The sequence below is a fragment of the Aulonocara stuartgranti genome, assembly GCF_965226115.1.
Source record: "Aulonocara stuartgranti genome assembly, chromosome: 8".
Classification (NCBI taxonomy): Eukaryota; Metazoa; Chordata; class Actinopteri; order Cichliformes; family Cichlidae; genus Aulonocara; species Aulonocara stuartgranti.
Window position 1 is genome coordinate 8881590 of NC_138959.1, and position 13447 is coordinate 8895036.

General features: G+C 42.1%; 2 protein-coding genes across 6 annotated transcripts; both read left to right on the top strand.

Annotated features, from left to right (window-relative positions):
- Positions 1–111: 111 nt before the first annotated feature.
- srsf2a (serine and arginine rich splicing factor 2a) lies at positions 112–3303 on the top strand. Of its 3 annotated transcripts, XR_014278489.1 has the most exons (4): positions 112–669; positions 1002–1350; positions 2253–2342; positions 2843–3303. XR_014278489.1 is itself a non-coding variant. In XM_082544486.1 (3 exons), the coding sequence occupies exons 1-2, from the start codon at positions 317–319 to the stop codon at positions 1324–1326; spliced, it is 678 nt and encodes a 225-aa protein (XP_082400612.1). In that variant the 5' UTR covers positions 112–316; the 3' UTR covers positions 1327–1350; positions 2253–3303. The 3 variants fall into 3 exon arrangements, 2 of the variants coding, with proteins under 2 accessions (XP_082400612.1, XP_082400611.1); XM_082544486.1 differs by having other exon boundaries at positions 2253–3303; XM_082544485.1 differs by having other exon boundaries at positions 1002–3303.
- Positions 3304–5240: 1937 nt separating this feature from the next.
- Positions 5241–13442, top strand: mxra7 (matrix-remodelling associated 7). 3 transcript variants are annotated; one of them, XM_082544484.1, is made up of 5 exons: positions 5241–6080; positions 6802–7021; positions 7138–7249; positions 8095–8150; positions 12954–13058. In XM_082544484.1, exons 1-4 carry the CDS (start codon positions 5805–5807, stop codon positions 8126–8128), a joined length of 642 nt encoding a protein of 213 aa, XP_082400610.1. In that variant the 5' UTR covers positions 5241–5804; the 3' UTR covers positions 8129–8150; positions 12954–13058. The 3 variants fall into 3 exon arrangements, with proteins under 3 accessions (XP_082400610.1, XP_082400608.1, XP_082400609.1); XM_082544482.1 differs by lacking the exon at positions 8095–8150 and having other exon boundaries at positions 5247–6080; positions 12954–13442; XM_082544483.1 differs by lacking the exon at positions 8095–8150 and having other exon boundaries at positions 5334–6080; positions 7141–7249; positions 12954–13442.
- The last annotated feature ends 5 nt before the right edge of the window (positions 13443–13447 follow it).

Here is a 13447-nt window from a genome sequence, read left to right on the forward strand (position 1 = left end):
ACGGTCTGCAGTCGCCGTTACAAGTAACCTCCTGTCCACAGGGGGCAGTGTAGCGTTAAAGTGACTCTTGGGACAGCCAATCAGAGGAAGCCAACACGGGCGCAAAGAAAGGGGAAAAGGAAGGGTCCTTGCCGCCATTTCACGTGAAAAACAGCGCGGTGAAAGAAACGAGCAGAGCGATACTATCAGAAAAACAGCGAGATTTCAAATTCAGTTCATCAGCTACAGCTTTAACTAGCATTGTAGCGGATTAATAGCACGCTAGGGTCTAAAGGTTTTTGTCCTAATTGGCCTGCTTAGTTGTCTGGAGAAGAAAATGAGCTACGGAAGGCCGCCGCCAGACGTTGAGGGGATGACCTCCTTAAAGGTGGACAACCTGACTTACCGAACTTCGCCGGAGACTCTGCGCCGAGTTTTTGAGAAATACGGCCGTGTGGGAGATGTGTATATCCCGCGGGACAGGTACACCAAGGAGAGCCGAGGCTTCGCTTTCGTGCGGTTCCTCGACAAGCGCGACGCCGAAGACGCAATGGACGCCATGGACGGCGCGCTGCTCGACGGGCGGGAGCTTCGGGTTCAGATGGCTCGATACGGAAGGCCGCCAGACTCCATGTACAGCCGGAGAGGCCCTCCGCCACGGAGATACGGATACGGACGCAGAAGCAGAAGGTAATTTAGGTCGTTAGTTTAGCGCAAGGGACTGTTTACACTAAGCTGTTTGCAAAGCACATGGTGACCTAAACGAAAGTAGTTAGCATTCTTCCACTATTTATGTTTACCAGCCAAAGATTGCCTGGTAATCCTCACTGACAAGGTGGCTAGAGCGCAAGGTAGTTTACAAATGCATTATTTGGTATAAATAGTTGTTGGTAACTTAAATATATTGTTTAGTCGTGAATGAAAACAGAAAAAAATTACTTTCACTTTTTCCTATTTAAAAAAAGCTGTAGGACCTTTACTGGCTAAGTTGTTATATTGTTTCTCTCTCTCTTTGTCTGTAGCCGTTCAGCCAGTCCTCGCCGTCGAAGACGTAGCCACAGCCGGTCCAGGAGCAGAAGCCGCTCTAGATCTAGGAGCCGCCACCACTACAGCCGCTCCAGGTCCCGTTCCTACTCCAGGTCAAGGTCCAAGTCTAAGTCCAAATCCAGAACCCCTCGGCGAAGCAAGTCAAAGTCGCCCTCCAGATCTCGGTCCCGCTCCAGATCCAAGTCAAGGAGTCGAACCCCAGCTTCCAACAGAGGGTCCAGGTCAAAGTCGAAGTCCAGGTCCAGGTCCAAATCCAAGAGTAGACCTAAATCCCCAGAGGACACCGGAGCAGAGTCTTAACCCAAATGCAGATGCAACATGACGGTATAAAGGGGAAAGGGTGGCTTATATTATTAGTTTCAATTATACTAACTAGGGTGGTAATCAGCACCAGTTGGGTTTGTGTTCTGCAGTCTTTGACATTATGGCCATTTACATACAAAGGTCTGCAGAATCCCTGATATTTGTGTTATTTAAATAAGAGTTGGACTGTTGTAGCCAACAGTCCTAGTTCTGTGTGTGCTTTACTTTGCTTGCATGTCCAGCCAATCTAAAGCATGCACAGGCAATGGGAGATTGGGATATTTGTTGAGTATGTATGGGAGGGAGTGGGTGGTTGGGACGTGTGGGGGGGGTGCTTCACTCAAAACGTTCACCTAAATGTGGAATTCTTTCCTCCAAGCTGCGGAGTCCTGTTTGCAAAGGGAGGAGGAGATGGGGGTGTTGCAGTGTGAGAGCAGTTAGTGTGTGACCCGCCCATGTGACCTGCCTGTTGCTGAGAGCGATGGCAGGTACTAAGGAGCAGGTCAACAAGGCAACGGTGGTTGCTATGGAGCAGGTCGTCATGGCGGTGGTTCGGGCTGTCAGTTGGTGTATGAGGTGGTGTGGTGAGGTACGTTCACAGGGACCACAGGCAGATGCACTGTGGTGTCCTCCGCCTCTCACAAAGGGAACGGACCCCGAGGTTTGTTTTTCAAATATGCCCGAGTGTAAGAGACTTGTTAGAGCTAGTTTTGGGGAGAGGAAGCGTGTTTTTGTTTTTTAACTATTGTGACAATAAATAGAAATGTTAGGCTTATTAAGAGAAATTAATGTCCATAGAGCCAGTTTGATGTGTCAGGAGAAAGATCAGTACAGAATTACATGTTATAATCCAGGTCAGCTGCAGGAGTTGATGTAACTTCTGGGTTTGGCTCTTGCTAACTCTGTTCTGTCTTTCCTTCCAGATCTCAAATGATTGATGCTATGCTGAGGACATCAGGAAGAGTCTCAGATTGAAGTGGACTCAAATATTGCCACTGAATGCAGACTCAAAGGTTATTGGAACTTGGTCTAACATGTTTTAAATGTCTAATTTGACTTGATCTACCTAAACAAATTCTGTAAATTTGGCATGATTTATCATTGTTTGTAAAGCTGAGCTTATTCAAAGGTATTTGTGAGGGTTTTTTTTTTTCTTCCTTCATTTAAATTTTCTTTTTTCACTTTGATTTTTACACTTAATTACTCTGAACTAAAGATTTTCCTCCAGTGAAAACCCTTGTTTACACACCCTTCCCAGTTAGCTATGGAAAGTTTGAAGTTGCTTAAAAAAAAAAAAAAAAGAGGGGGGGTGTTATTCAGTGTATTTACAGCTATGTTTTACCACTCTTACTTGGAAAATGGCTTGTTGTTCAGTGACAAGCAACCCACTTAATTTGTGACTTGCTAATCCAGCAGCATGCATTTTTCTTTTCTGTCAATTTTTTTTTCTGTCTGGTTAAAGTTGCTTTCCTATGACTCTAACCCTCTTTCTTGTGTATCTTTTGTGCACTAGGCGCAGTTGTGTAGCAGTTGAATAATGCTGGTTAGCTGTTAAGATGCGGTGCAGTGCGGTGGTGACATGGTGTGGCGTGTTGCGGTGCTGAGTGCCCGGTGTGTTCCGGGGCTCGACCCTCCGCTGCTGTTTGCCGGTTTGTAAGCTCACAGGTGTGGCAGATCATCCATCCTCTCCTGTCTTGTGACTTCACCTTCCCTCCATGTGCTGTACAGATCCTCTTCTTTCTTTTCTTTTTATTCTCCCTCCTCCTCCCCCCCCCCCTTGCTCCTCTCTATGGTTTATCAACTGTTGATAACTGGTCTTGGTCTTTGAAAGTGGTTCCAGTGGGACTCTTAGTTGAAGGGTTTCAAGGGCAGTTCTGCCTGCTTCATGATGTGTATTGCATTCCTCTGTGAACCTCTCAAATGTCTTGTAAGTGCTTACGGTGAATGCTAATAAACATTTTTGTTTAAAATAAATTCATTTCTCACACTTTGTGCTTGTTTAGAGTCTATATTGCTGCTGAGCAATATAGAACTCCAGTTAAAAGCTACAGTGTTCGACTTTTTTCTTTCTGTTTTTTTTTTTTTTGTTGTTTTTTGTTGTTTTTTTTTGTGCTTCCACTGACTGCCATTTATTGGGAACAGCAGTCATTATCAGTAAAGATTTTCAGTGGTTAACACGTCTGCCTCGCATGCAAAAGTTCCTCAGGACGTGCGACACCCCCAGCCTCAGCTAGGTGGAGGTGTTGTATCCATCATATAATCTGTCACAAGTCAAAGACACTGATCCATCGATATCTGACAACTCAAAGTGTTTATATCAACAGACTGTTTTGATTTAAGATACTTGATAACAATCTGATGGGTGTTTTGTTTTTGTGTGTGTATGACCATCATCACTGTGTAGTATGTTTTAATTGTTAGCTAATATCTATCTACAATAGAAATGTGACACTTTGTCTTGAAAGCATTGCTAAGCCTGTGGAAATATGCTAAAATGAATTGTTCACACAAATGGGAAGGCTGGGGCGGCATACTGACACTACCTCAGAGGATAAATACAGCAGTTGATAACCTTCAAAGCTGGCTCCATGTTACAGATAAACTATTGGGCCCAAAAACTTGATCTGTGGACTTGCCTATAAGCAGCTGATAAATAACTGAGCCAATATAAACACTCCCAAGAGGAGCAGGAGTTGGTGGTCTTGTAGCAAATAAATGATTTAAACTTCCTTTGATGTACATAATTTTGAATTTATATCAAAACAGAAAATAAAATTAATATAAACAGATATTTAATGTTTAATTATGCACTCTGAAATGGATTTGGGTGTAAAACATAGGCTCCATAATTAATCCCAGCAGTTGTTGATGGGGTGCTTATAATTGTAAAACCATAACAATTATAATGCTTCATGTAAGCCAAGATGGGCATGGAAAAGTTAAAGTGGGTGAACTCTGCTAAAGTTAATGTCAACATTTTATTTTGCAACTACAGTTTTGGTGGACAATTTGTCATTTCTAGCAGAAAAGTTTATCAAACAGGAGACTACACTGGTGCTCAGGGTAGTTGTAAAACTATTTACCATCATTTACATTAGCAACATCTATGTTTGTAAGTTGATCTTTAGTCTGTATATTATTCATTTATTTATTAAAAAATTCAAACTTAAAAGTTGCAGGTGCACACTGTAGTTGTTTGTTGTCGGAGGGATTGATGATGGATGGGTTTTCCTTCAAGGTCGGAAAAGTAAAAGTGCTGTAATGGCTTAAATTTGCATTCCTACTAATGGCCAGTAGGGGGGGGGCATCTTGACCAGTATCAAAGGGTTGTATAGAATTATTTATACAGAATGTATTTGGCTCGCTTTGTCTATAACCTTAGAAACACTCTCTTAATGAGTTTATGATCTCATTTTATTGGTGGGTTTAGACCCTTTTTGGGGTCTATAGTGCAGATTCAAACACACTTCACGAAACATTAACAAAGAAAAGACTACTTTGTTCTGATAACACAGGGTTATTGACATAAAAAGTGTTGGTTATGTGTAATTTGTTTTTGTTTGGGGTTTTTTGCCCTTTAAAAAAACTCCTGTCCAGTAGCTTTAGCATGTAGAATCATGGTCTGAATGCTTCGTTGTCCCAAACACATTTGCTTTCCCTCGCTGACCCTAATAAATTGAGAACATTTATTAGTATTAAAATTTAGACTAAAATAAAGTTTGTACTCCTATTTATTGTGTTATTACATGAATTTAGGACAGTTCAGTTAGCTTTGCGTCAAAATAACTGGTACAAATTTTTTTTTTACTTTTACTTGAGAAAAGAAGCTGATTCAGTAGTTTTACCGGAGTATTTTTTTTTTTTAACACTAGTACTTGTACTTCTACTTAAGTACAGAATATCCGTACTGTGGCCACCTCTACAGTCTATCCATCCATCTCATCTCATGTAGTTCGCTCTTGGTTCACCTTCCACTTTAATCCGTGATGCAGACTACTTGGAAGGTGCACACTAAGGTAAGAACACCTTATGTATAAACTGTCGGTAAACCCGGCTTGACTTCATCAGCCTGCACCTTAGGCACACGGGCTCTGTCACAAACCATTTTAGTTTCTCGCTTTGTGCGCTAGGACCGCCGCTGATGCGATTAACGGCACAGACGGGCGGCGAGCCGAGACACAGCACGTTGCAGAGGGCCGTGCATGCCCACCTGACAAGCACGACAGCCTGGGGATATAACCGCAGGGATATTCGGCTCACATGGAGTGAGGGGCGGAACCAGAGGATGTGACGTCCAGCTCGGAGAGGAGATTGTACCATACCATCTCGTAAACGCTGCTCGTTAACGTTGATGTTTGGTGGGGATTACTGCAAGCAGCGGGATGGCCGATTGAGCGCATACGGTGGGTTAAAGTGAACGGAAAGCGGAACAGCAGCATTTAAGAGTCACAACACGGGGGCAAGGCACGCCTACAATGGATATAACCTTTGTATTATTTGCTATTGTTTCTACGCTTCTCGCCATTGTGGTCGCAACGTCGCTTTTTAACGGCTCTTCGCCTGCAGCAGACTTTGCAAATGCGCGGAGTTATTTCGGACACAGAGATGGTGTGACCGGAGGATTAGATCAATCCGGGCCGAAACAGAATGGCCATCTACCCGATAAGAAAAAGAAGAAGGAGGCGGACGACTGGTGCGAAATCAGCGGGAGCTCACACGATCACTGGGATGTAGTGAAATCTGTGCTTTCTGTAAGTAGCCTGTCTGTAATCCGCCTGTCATTTAGTGTAAACACAGAGGTCTGCGTAGATCTCCCACAATCTGTTTCACAACTATCCCTCCCACTGAGAGACTCAAACCCAAGTATAGAAGCTCAGAAAAACATTTAGATCCTTATTTCTATGATTCTCGATTTAAAATGACCGTAAACTTAAAGGTTGTGTAAAAAATGCACTAATTCTGATGTATTAGTGTTTACAACGTTACATGTGAATACAATATCAGTACTGATGCATTAACGTGAAATCAGAATTTTAAGGTTGTAGCTTTTCCTCACAAAGATGTTTCACCTTCTTTGTAGACAGCTGCGTATGTCAGCTGATTGGACAGTATTCAGTATAAATTTTGATAAAATGCTTACTTGGAGCCAAAGTTGAATCTCAAATGTGAATAATAAAGGTTTCTCTTATCATAGTAGGTGTATCATTCCTGATAGTTTTTGGCAATAATTCAAAAATAAGAGATGATTTGATCAGTCAAGAAAATGAGAAGTATAAACTGTACCTAGTGGTAGTTGTTTTTTAACTTAATAAAAAAAAACAACTACCACTAGGCCCCTCATTTTGGGTCTGTGTGGGAAATCCAGGATATGCTTACTGAGTGTGTAAATTCATCAGTGACATCACTGTCTGTGAGGAAAACATTGAAAAGTATGGTATGATTCTCCTCATTTATCCCTTAATTATCTAACAGGAGGAAGCACACTCCCACCCTCAATCTGAAGAACTGGAAACCCTGGCTGATTGGTCCAGGCCTGGATCTAGGAATACAATCTTAGAGGCAGAGTCATCATCCAATGCTTCATCAGGGACAGGCCGAAGGTCGCTCATTGGGCTTTCTGGTACAGAGCTCCTAAAGTGTGCTTTTTCTTACCCCCAAACTGAAGGAGCATCAGAGAGAGCTGGGATGAATGGTATGCACTTTTACTCACTTGGAAAGAGCAAAATATTTTAGATTTCCTTTTTTGTTTTTGTTTTTGCCTTTGTTTGTTTGTTTGTTTGTTTTTAATCAAAATTTGATCTGTTTCAGCAGAAAAGGTGGAATCAAATGCAAATAATTCCTTGAAGTACGTCCCAGGAAAGGCACGATCCCACCACTTGGAAAAGATGATGACCAAAGAGGAGCTGGAGGAGGAGCAGAGGTCAGTGAAAACTACAAATATGAAAACCAGTTTCAAGGCTCAGCCTATAGAAAAAGGCAATTTATTAATCAGCAACAAGCAATTATTATTCTCCAAAACTGTCCATCATGATACTTACCTGTACACAACCTGGTGACCAGAAATCTTTTTTATTAAAGGTTCCGTGCAGAACTTTTGATTGATTTAACTGCAGTCTTTAACATGGCATAGCTAGCACTGGTTTGAAGCTGACCACCCCAGCATGCTTGAAGGTGTTGTTCGGAAACACAATCCAAAGCCACATCCATTTTTTGTGTTTTGCCTGTATGTGGAATCTATGTCTTTTAAACAGAAATCAGGCTGTTAGAGCGTTTAAAGGTTCACGTTTAGTGGCTTGCACTTTATTCTTAAAGCATCATAAAATGTTTTCTTATGGCAAATAAACTTATAAAAAACATCTATTTATAACATTGCAAATTAAAATCTCAGAACTGGATGTCATCACTCCTTAGTTTAACATTTGTAACTCTAAAAACAATCTTAACTAAATGTGTGTTTTTCATCTATTTTGCTTTTTCAGCACCCTCCTCCCTCTAACCTTATCTACGCTGCCTCACGTGTGGTTGTGTTTCTTTAGACTGACACTCTGAGCCTTCCATCTTTAGCTCCTGTATCACTGCACAGCTTTAGGCTAAACTGAGTAAGGCGAGATTGAGTCTTTGCCAGGCATTAGCTGATGGATGAATGGCACTCAACTTAAAAAAAAAACAAAAAACATTTAAAGTTTTTTTTTGTTTTTGTTTTTTTAGCACTGCTGGGTGAAAAATAATAGTTTTTTTCTGCATGCCCTGCTCTTATCATTGCAGGATATACTTCACCACAAACTTTAACTGTCTGTAATCCTGAAAAAGGAGCAAACTGGGTAAAGTATGACTCATTGTCACCTGCTTGTCCCAGAAGAGTCACTTTCTGGCCATTGCATGAAAACTACTTCAAACTTGACCTCAGCAGTGTTTTCTGACTTTAAGCTTCATTGGCCATTAAGCGACTGATGTAACTGTGGAGCGTTGCTTACCCGATCACACTCTCACTCCTCCTGCTGCCCCTTTATTCCACATTAGACGTGTGATCCTCAGGTGTCACAACAGGTGTTGATTGTATCTCCAGTGTTTGATCCTTCCAGGAATTTCCTCTCCTCTGCCACACGGTGGAGTCAGTGTGATGTAACACAAGGACCTGTGGAGACAAGCAACCCCAGTCATCTCATAAAATATTCAGGAATCAATTATAAGTGATTAAATATTAGACAGTCTGAACTGATACAAAGTCACATTGATGCTGGTAATGTCGTTTTTATTGAAACAATTTTCTACAAGATATGACATTCAATGTCTTTGTGTTTATAACTTTTACCTGTTAGAAGTTCACAATTATTTCTGCTGTTCCCTCCTTTCTCTTAGTTGCAGTAGTAGTATAACATTTGCAGTAAAAATGTTGATGCCTATAGCTCACATATGCTGGTCCAAGTCAGTTGATGAGTTTGTAGCCTTGTAGGTTTTTGTTGTGGTTTCTTTTATCTCTAAGCAAATTTCTGCAGAGCCAAAATTCATGACTGCAAACCATGGGAGGATGTTCAGTCTGCCTACATATGTCTAGGTTGGGAGCAACAACAAAAGGAAACAGGAAGAAGGTGCCATGTTCTGGCCTAGTGAAAACTGAGAATTTACATTCATTTGACAACTATTGCTAGCCTGCACTGACTGTTTGTGTATTCTGCACATGGTACCACTGCTGCATCCCAGAATGCAAAGCATATGGGATGACTGGGGGAAGGTAAAAATCTCAGATTTGCAAATTATATGGTAGCTGGATTGGATTGAGGTCAGATCATGTTCTCACCATAAACAAACTGCTCTGGAGATTGTTTGGAGCTGAACAGAGACCCCTATTTCCAGAGGCTCTTGTTACAGTTGTTTTATTCTTCACTCTAGTCAGATTGCTAAAACTAATCAAAAAATTAAACTGACTTAAAAACTGCAGTTGAGAACACCCTACAAAGCTTTTGCGCTCTTCACTATATTAGAATTGCTACAAACTTTCTGCAGAATCATAAATAAGATTAAACAACCCTGCAAACTATTGATAATTTGGCTTTAATGACTTTTTAGTCCTTCCATCTGGTAAATATTTAAGGACCCAGTCCCACAGACCGATCAACAACCGTCTGGTAACAAATGGTCACTATAGGAAAAGTGCCCTGACTGATTCTGAAGTGGTGACTAGAGGTTGCTTGCTCTTGGTTTATGAAATTGGTCATAGAAAATGTTTATGGTTCAGCAAGCAGATTGCTTTGGGCACTCATAGTTTGCATGAAAGATGCCGACTTGTCTGCAAACACTTGCTCACTACTCACACTCAAAGAAATGCAACACCTGAAAAGAAGAAAAGAAAGAAAAAGCACTTTTTAAAACATGTTTTCAGATCAGCTCACCACAACTTGCCTCGACTCGGATCAGTTGGTTTTCCATTACAATTGAGTACCACATAATGTGCATGGTGGTCGCTATAACAAAGGTGGACGTTGAGGCAATGATATATCTGCTGCACTGGATTATAAGGCGTACTGTCAATTTTTGAGAAAATAAAAAGGATTTTAAGTGCGCCTTATAGTCCGAAAAATATGGTGCCTCATTCCCGGGTTTCAAAAATGCCAATTCTGATTTTCGCTCTCATGACTCATCAAGTGACACCACTGACCAGTCAATCAGCGGCATGCAGTCTGATGACTTCACATTTTACTACTTGATCAGATCGCTTGCAACCCCTGCTGAGCAGGTACTGTTTTAGTACTGGTGTTGGCCAGAGGGGCCGATGGCGCGATATGGCAGCCTCGCTTCTGTCAGTCTGCCCCAGGGCAGCTGTGGCTACAACCGTAGCTTGCCTCTACCAGTGTGTGAATGCGAGAGTGAATGAATAGTGGCATTGTAAAGCGCGTTGGGTGCCTTGAAAAGCGCTATATAAATCCAATCCATTATTATTATTATTATTATTATTACCTAGTGCCATGTGCTGTGATGTAATGAAAATTCCTGAAAATCATGGCTAGTTGAACCGAGTAGGTAGTAATGGAAAAGGGGCTAATTACTTCATTTCCATGAATTCCTTCCATACTACATGGCGCCCCTTGTGGCAGATCTGTTTGCAACGCGCTCTGAGTTCTACGCTCGCTTCGACACCCTCAACATCAACTATCACAGAGGGATTCTACCAGTGGAGGCAGCACAGAGCTCTTCACTCACTGACATCGACTGAGTTTTATACAAGGTTCTGAGGAGGACTAACCCCTGAAAAGCAGCCAGCTCTGACAATGTCCCCGGCTGTGCTTTGAGGGTCTGCTCTTCAGAGCTGTGGTGTTTACAGACATTATCAATTTGCCCACATGCTTCAAGTCCACCACCATAGTGCCCCTCCCCAAGAAAAAAAACCATAACCTGTTTGAATGACTATTGCCCCATCACACTCACTTCAATTGTAATCTGTTAATCAGGGGTCCTCAATTCCAGGCCTCAAGGGCCGGTGTGCTGCAGTTTTTAGATGTGTCCGTGATCCAACACAGCTGATTCAAATTGCTAAATTACCTCCTCAACATGTCTTGCCGTTCTCCAGAGGCAAGAGACCCAGGGTGAGATCTAAAACCTGCAGGACACCGGCCCTCGAGGCCTGGAGTTGGGGACCCCTGCTGTTAATGTTGCCATCCACACAGCCCTGTCACACCTCGAAAATAAGGATACCTGTGTTCGAATGCAGTTTATAGACTACAGTTCAGCATTCAACACCGTCATCCCAAACAGACTGGTGGGGAAGCTGTCTACTCTTGGCCTAACACTACCCCCCCTCTGTTGCTGGGTCCTGGACTTCCTCAAAGGCAGACCTCAGTTAGTCCACTCCTGTACACCCTCTTCACCTATGACTACGTCCACTCCAAGAGCAAGACCTCCTCCATTAAGTTTGCTGATGACACAACCATCGTCAGGCTGATCACTGGTGAAGAGGAGACTACTTACAGGGAAGAGGTGGCCTAGCTGGCGTCCTGGTGCCTGGAAAATAATCTCTCCTTAAATGCTGAGAAGACTTAGGAGATTATTTTTGACCCAAGGCTGAGGAGAGACCAGCACGCTGCACTACACATCAACAAGACTCGGGTGGAGAGGGTGAAGACCTTCAAATTCCTCTGCACCCTCATCAGTGAGGATATCACCTGGACCCATAACACACGGCAGATCACCAAGAAGGCTCAACAACAACTCTTCTTCCTAAGGAAGCTGAGAAAGTTTGAATTAAACTCCAAACTTCTCAGCAACTTTTACAGGTGCACAGTGGAGAGTATCCTGACAAACTCCATCATAGTGTGGTATGGGAACAGCACCACTCAGGACAGAAAGGCTCTCCAGTGTGTTATTAAAACAGCACAACTCATCTGTGGAGTACCACACCCACCACTACAGGACATTTACAACACTCATTTCAGGAAAAGGGCACACATGTCAAGGACCGCACCCACCCACAGCACACAGTGTTAACACTCCTGCCATCTGGCAGACGCTACAGGACTGTGAAAACAAGGACAACCAGAATAAACAACAGTTTCTATCCACAGGCCATCAGGCTACTGTCAAACTTTAATTATCCATAAATGTAAATTTGCCATTTTTTTACATTTATATTAACCTGTAGATTTGGAGTTTTTGTACATATCTTTACATATACACCTTAATATTGCATACTCTGTATATATTATCACTGTGATTGTGTTCCAACTACTTGTACTTTAAATTCTGATTACACCCACCCATAAGCTACATAAGTTACAAGTGCTACAAAGCCCCGTATTACTTATTTATGACTTTCTTTTAGTTGTGTGAAGGGAACCTGCAATGTATGAATGTATGAGTTTTATTGCTCTGCATAACCATTTGTGTTTTGCGGTACACATGGCAATAAACTTATTGAATTTTGAATACTATTGCAACATGAGGCCTAGCATTGTTGTGGACCAGCTGGAACCCCACATCTACTGTATATGTGTAGGATCCTACAATGTGTCCAAGAACTTCATCCCAATACCTAACGGTAGTCAGGGTAACGTTATCTAGTCTACAAAGGTCCATGCCTCCCTGCATGGATATGCCTTCCCAGACCATAACTGACCCATCCTCAAGTCACACATGGTGAATGATGTTACAGGCAACATGTTGTTTTCTTAAGCTTCTCCAGACCCACAGTGTGAACCTCCTTTCATTTGTGAAAAGCAAAGGGCAGCGGTGGTGGACCTGCCAATTCGAGTATTCTGTGGCAAATGCCAGTTGGGCTCCACATTGCTCATGAAGCATGTTTCTGATTGTTTGGTCAAAGACAGTCACACCAGTGGCTTGCCGATTTTTTGGGTTCTGGGAATGCTTATACTGTTCCTGCATCCACAACGGAGCAGATACAGGTCCTACTGATGGGTTAATAACTTTCTACGGCCCTGTCCAGCTCTCATAGAGTCAATCGTCAGTGGCCTCCACCTGTAAAACCATTCCTGTTTTGAGTGTTGTGTGTTTTTGTTATTTGAGTATATTATTGAACTAAATAGTGTAAATAAAGTCTTTGAAAGTAATCCAACATGTCCAGGATTGTTTGCATTTTTCACCTCTCAGTATTTCTTTTGTTCTTTTCTTCCCAGGGTGCAGCATGAGCAACTGACTGCAATCTTTCAGCTACTGAAAGAGAACAAGGAGACTTTTGGGGAGGTGTCAGAGGGAGACATAGAGGAGCAGCTCCGACTCTACTCCATCTGAGAGCCCTGTCGTGTCATAGATGCTCACTACAACCGTTTATTCTTAAAAACTACTAAAAAACTTCTCCAGTACACCAAATGAACTTTTTTGCAGTATTCAACGTGGCTGGACAGTGCTCTCCCAATTTTCTGATTTATTGTGTTTTACTGCTTGGATTTTGTTGTTCTGACCACCTGTCATCCACACGAAGGGAAAACCAAACTAGACTGGATCAATTCTCACACTGAGCAGGTTAATATATGAATGAATCCTAAAAGAAATTAAAGGAATGCTGTTTATTTTACTTTTAAAATATATTGCAGATATAAGTGATATAAACTCTGAGTTATGTTTGTTTCTGAAGTTGGTTGTCTAATAAAACACATTGTTGCTAATATCT

Bases quoted from the DNA above. Each gene is read 5' to 3' on its own strand.
- srsf2a (XM_082544485.1), top strand. From the start codon at position 317: ATGAGCTACGGAAGGCCGCCGCCAGACGTTGAGGGGATGACCTCCTTA. The intron at 670-1,001 runs GTAATTTAGGTC...CTTTGTCTGTAG, and splicing joins TACGGACGCAGAAGCAGAAG to CCGTTCAGCCAGTCCTCGCC.
- mxra7 (XM_082544482.1), top strand. From the start codon at position 5,805: ATGGATATAACCTTTGTATTATTTGCTATTGTTTCTACGCTTCTCGCC. The intron at 7,022-7,137 runs GTATGCACTTTT...GATCTGTTTCAG, and splicing joins AGAGAGAGCTGGGATGAATG to CAGAAAAGGTGGAATCAAAT. The intron at 7,250-12,953 runs GTCAGTGAAAAC...TTTTCTTCCCAG, and splicing joins GAGCTGGAGGAGGAGCAGAG to GGTGCAGCATGAGCAACTGA.